We start from the raw sequence: 6,096 nt of genomic DNA on the forward strand, positions 1-6,096 counted from the left end.
TAATTAAATTAGTAACTTATTTTTCTACATTAATAAGTTAATGTTGTAGGTTGATATAAAGTAGATTTAAAGATATCAATTTTAATTATTTTGTCTTTTGAGTATAATTTAACAAGATTACATTCAAGTATTTCAAAATTGCTAATGCAACATACATATTTTCGTCCATAATTTTAGCTTATTCAAAATTCCTAACTTTATGTTTTTTATTAATTACATTAACATCTTCATTCTTTATGCAAGTCTCCAAAATTTGAATCATTTACTACTTGTGTATAAATAGTATGACTTTCACACCAGAATTCTTACACTATCATACCATATTTAGCAAAAACCAATTTGTTTGTTTGTAAGGTTTATATTTCTGGTCATGCTTATATAATTCATTTTGTTTAACAGAATTCAAGCTTATGTGAAGAAGGCTTGCATCCCCAAGCATGATGTGTGGCTTGGTGAGAATAGGTCGTTGATTGTTATATTGATGTTCCATTTACGCATGTGAATATAAATTTGGCTGGACGGGAACTTGGGTATAAGTCGATGACGGATTTGGCTACCGGGTTGAAGAAGTTTATTAGGTGGTATCTTTGGTATTATGGTCATGATCAAGGGAAAACTAAATGTGTACATTCATAGTTTTGATTTGTGTTTTAGTTTTAGGATTTTTTTATAAAAAAAATTATGAAAGAAGTAAAAGATCTCATGAGCATGATTCTTTGCTTGAAATGAGGATGACTCAAAAGAGTATTCTCATTTTGTTTTTCTAATTTACATTTGTAAATTGTGAACACAAGTTCTCCTTGATTAATATTATACATTTAATTTTATTGTGTTTTTATATATTTTTTATACGAATGATCAACATAATTTAGGTTGTCTTAATATATGTTAAATCTACACATTCATAGTTTTGATTTGTTTTTTTTATTTTTGGATGAGAAAAGAAAAAAAAGATCTCATAAGCAAAATTATTTGCTTAAAATCAGGATGAAAAATATTCTCATCTTTTCTAATTTACTTTTTTAGATTTATACACATTTAATATGGTATTATAGAAACCGATTATTACTCATCCATACTCAGTTTACAAAAAAATATTATATCTTAGTATGAAAATGTACAGTTTTAAATATATATATATATATATATATTATATATAAACCGAATTTGAATAACTTAAATAGCTTAAATTCAAACTAAATCCATTTTAATGGAATATTTGTAACGAAAAACATTACAATGTTTTTTTGATTTTTTTTTTTTTTTTTTTTTTTGCATTCATATTATTTACTTTACATATATTGTTCACAACATTATTATTTAATATTAATATAGATTTTTTTTCATTATTATTCGTTTAAGTTTTTATTCAATATTAATATAGATTGTTTTCTCAAACTTTAATATGTTGACTAAGTCTCTATAATTTCTATAAATATATATTACAGTTTTCTAAAATACATAATGATATTTTCAAAAAATTTCTATAATACACATCACCAACATTTAATACTATTAAATGTTAATCAATAATATTTATCATTATATGCATCCAAACTAATGACACTTTAAATTCTAAAATAAAGGTGTATTATTTTTGTAAAACTATCTAACGATATAAATTTTAATATATAATAAATAAGTTAATTATTTATTATATATTAACTTAATACATAATTAAACATTTTCTTAAATTTAATTTTATGTAAGAGATTTTTAAATAAATGACTTCTGACATTTCCATAATTCACAAATTAGATTCCTTTATTAATGTTACGTAATATTGTTTCAAAAATAACTCACACGGTTTTTAAACTATATGAAATTACATTAGTTTGGGAATGCTATGTTTTGAAAGGAATACTTACTCCTCTTGGTTGACAACGATTTTGAAAGTGCAATGTGTTTTAATATTGATAAGTTTGCTAATGATATATTGTTTCTGGAGTGTTTGGAACAGAGGTTTAACAACGAAGTAGTATTAGTAATATTATAAATGTTATCATATTATACTTTTTATAGATTAAAATATTGCTTATTTTTTGTTACTTGAATGGTTGAAATGTCCGAATTAAACCAGATTAGCAATGGTGATATCCAATCCTAAGACACCGTCAATGCAATATTGATAGTGTTGGTCGAAGATATTAATGAGGTTGTCCAAGATATTAATAATAAATTTTTGTCTTTGTTTTCCGAAGAATAAGTTAAATATCTCAGTTCTGATAGTATAGACAAGTCTGATAGGGTTGGTCCTTACACTCACCGGATTTTCTAAATGGTTTAAAGATGTCTGGTATGCCTAATCACAGATTGGTTCTAAAAGTTGGTGTGCCAATAATGTTACTAAGGAATATTGATCAGAAGAACGGTTTATGCAACGGAACCAGATTACAAGTAATTAACTTGGGGAGACGTTTTATCGAAGTAAAGGTTATTTCAGGAACTAACATTGAGTTTCACACTTATATAACTCGTAGTGGTCTAACTCATTAAGATAAGAAACTGCCATTCATATTGAAACGAAGACAGTTTTTTGTTGCGAATTGTTTTGTAATGACCATTAATAAAAGTCAAGGCCAATCACTAGCAAGAGTTGGCATATACCTGCGAGAACCAGTGTCTACACATGGTCAACTATATGTGGCTTTATCACCAGTAGAGCAGAGACAGTGTTAAAATGCTTATATTAGACAAAGAAAGTAAAGTTACAAATAAAACTACAAATGTGGTTTATAAGGAACTATCTACTAATTTATAATTGTAAAATCGATGTTATTTTAGTTGAATGTTATGTTTTTACATGATTTATATATCAATTGATGCTAGAAACGTGTGGATGTTACATAATTTATATTTTTCCACCAGTGGCGCCCACGGGTTAGTAACCTAGTTTTTTAATAAAACGTTGAATTAATTGTCTACTTATTTTTTATATTTATTCGTTTGTGTTCATTTGTTATAAATTGAATATTATTTTGTGAAACTTTTCATTTAAGTTAAACTTAAAAGAAAAAAGAATCATGTAATAAATCCATATTGAGAAATTAAAAAGGTTTTTGATTACGGGGTTGTTTTACTTTTTACGTTTCTAATATTGATATATTTTTATTGTATTTTAATTTTATTTATTGTAAGAAAATTAATATATACTAAGAGTTTGATGATGAAAGGATTTCACCAATAACTGAGATGTTATAACCCGTTTAAAAGCTATCTGTGTTTGATGAGACCCATGACCTGCTTATTTTTTTTACTATAAAAGTGTTTTACAATTATAAATAATATCTTTTATTAAAAAAATTGGATATTAATTTTTATTATATCCCTATTTTATTGGATTTTTATATCAAATATTTAGTGATATTAATTTTTAATATAGTGAGATGTTATAACCCGTTTAATGGCTATCTAAGTTTGGTGAGACCCATATCCGTGAATTCGGGTTAAATACATGAGAAACCACCATTTACAAATAAAGCAATCTGGTGGCTTGAGAAAAAATATGGAGGTTTCGTTTGTATATATCTAAGATTGTAGAGTGAGAGAGTGTTTAAGCATTCTCAACTTATCCATCATCTTCATCTTTATAATTACACTAAAAAACACTATATTTATATCTCTTGTTTAACTAAATAATATTTTTTATACTTTTATCATTACAATTTAATACTCTATTCTATTCACAACCAGTTCAACAAATATTAAAAAATATATAGGGGCAAACTTTGTTTCCTCAAATTTACAAAACTCACTATTTTTTCTCTCTTAACCCAATAATTTACATTCACAACCACTCAAAACTCCACTCTATAATTTGCAAACTTTTATTACTCACGTAATTTTGAGAGATAGGATGTGAATGCTTTTACATGGTCTTATCATTTTTTAAGTATTTGTAGTTTCTTTATAAAATTTTATTGTAGCTAATGTTTATCATTTATATCACTTACGGTCTTACGATTATATACCTTTTACCTATTAAACATTAATTTTGACGGCATTGATGAAAAACGTATGATAATATATCTTATTTTAGTCTTCATGTTTCATTTGTAGTGATTAATTCTGATTTGAGCTTATTTACTTTTTTTAACCAACTAAATGTTATACTCCACTAACCACAGTACCATCCCACCAAATACAAAAATGAGATCACATAAATTTGAATATAGTAAATAGCTTTCCCTCGTGTCCCTTCATATGAACTTAAATGGTAAAATTATGAAAATTTAGATTACATAAATACGAAAAGGATAAATGGTTAAGTATAAACTTACCTATAAATAAGTAAATAGTAAATAGTTAATTACATTGCAAGTGATATCTTAAATTCTTACAAAAAAAAAGATGGCATGTTGTAGAATGTTATTCGTCGAACAAGGAGATCATAACGGTCATAAACAAGCTTTTACTCGGCACATCCTAATCCATAGCAAAGCTGTTGAGGATTTCATCTTTGATACTATAAATAAATCTCAGTTACCTAAAAGATTTTATAACACTAAAATCAGCAACATTTACATCTTAACACAATCACCGCGTGTAATCTTGGATTGTGGATGGTTCTTAGTTCTTACGCTCTAATCGACTAATATATTTTACCTATTGGATGAAACACAAAGTATATATTCATTTTACCATAATTAAATAATACTAGAAATTAATCAAAGATATAATATTAAGGGAAGAAAAACGTTAGAATTAGTAAATCCACCCATTCACCAATCTTGTCATTTCGAGACATTGTAGTATATGGAGTCATGGAGAGCAAGGCAATGGAAGAACCTTTGAATTTGTTGAAACTAGATGATGCCCACCTTCACTTTTGCTCTTACTAACAACACATTTCACAAAAGAACCATCTTTTTCCTCTTGTTTTCTTGGAGAATCTTGATTCATATTCTTGGAAATTACCTTTTTCTCACCTTCCATTTGCATCAATCTTTTCAAAAGCTTCTCCTCTGCATCTCTCAAGAACTTCAATGTGGGTGGTGGTGAAGATCTCATCTTGTTAAAACCAAATTCATTGGACTCAAACAGAGGATTCAGCCCATGGTGATTATAGGCTTCCAAATTGTGTTGTTGTGGGACCTTCAATGGTGAAGCAAGAGGAGACAAAAATGGTGTGTCCAAAGTATCAAGAATGTCACTCAGACTTCCTGTTCTTGACACCCTTTTGCTCACCTCAGATTCCAAATCTTCTTCGGTCTCTTCATTGATTGTAAACAGAAACCTAGGTGGTCCACCTAGGTTATGCAACCTCATGAGCTCAAGATCCAAACTTTCATCATCTAATCCTTTTAACACCAAGTCTTTATCCACACCCATGTCTGAATCTTGTTGTTTGATATGGGTTTGCAAATCTTTGTCTTGGGTGTTGGAGGATTTTGAGGCTTTCCAACAAGAAGTGTAAGAAGAGTAGTGTGTTCTAGGGGCAATATTGGAAGAGGAAAAATGTTTGTTTTCAACATCTTCCATGTTATTGGAGGCCCTCTTTTTCCACCACAGAATATGGCAAAGCTCAGCAGATAGAACCAAGAGGATGCATCCAAACAAGACACCCAAACCAATCTCTAGACCACTAAAAGGTGACATGTTTTGCAATTCAAGATTCAAGAAACTCACAATACATGTCAAAAAAAGATAAAAGAGTTTTTCTCAAGTTTGAGGAAGACCCATTACTTAAAAGTCTACCCTATGAGAATATTTAAGCCAAAAAGACTCAGAAGAGCCAAGAAAGATGACTCTTTTGGCCAAAGTTCACATGATGGATAATAGTTGGAAAACTAACAAGACGAAAGCTTTCTTAAGACCTTTGTACAGATGCATTGATTGTCTTGACCTACATAAACTTATAATAACTTTGTAAATTAAATATTAAATCTCCACTTGTGTAAAGAACAAAGTAACAGAAAAGGAGGAGGATATAAATTGGATATAAAGGAAAGTGCCGACCCAAGGTCATGTTTTGGTATGAATTTATAACGCGGTCTTGCAACGAAGTCATGAAGTGGCGCATACGTCAAATGGGTTGGCAATAGAATTTATGAAATAATAATATGGAAAACCATATATGTACAAAGTTATTTATTT

The 6,096-nt window shown here is 28.4% G+C and overlaps 1 protein-coding gene across 1 annotated transcript; it reads right to left on the reverse strand.

Moving 5' to 3' along the window:
- Nucleotides 1-4,139: 4,139 nt before the first annotated feature.
- LOC143552829 (uncharacterized) lies at nucleotides 4,140-5,805 on the reverse strand. Its single transcript, XM_077042954.1, has one exon. It carries the CDS (start codon nucleotides 5,596-5,598, stop codon nucleotides 4,762-4,764), a length of 837 nt encoding a protein of 278 aa, XP_076899069.1. The 5' UTR covers nucleotides 5,599-5,805; the 3' UTR covers nucleotides 4,140-4,761.
- Between the last annotated feature and the right edge of the window lie 291 nt (nucleotides 5,806-6,096).

This window comes from Bidens hawaiensis, unplaced genomic scaffold (assembly GCF_021521415.1).
Source record: "Bidens hawaiensis isolate Kalapana, Puna unplaced genomic scaffold, B.hawaiensis_p1.1 tig00017039_1, whole genome shotgun sequence".
In the NCBI taxonomy this organism is placed as follows: Eukaryota; Viridiplantae; Streptophyta; class Magnoliopsida; order Asterales; family Asteraceae; genus Bidens; species Bidens hawaiensis.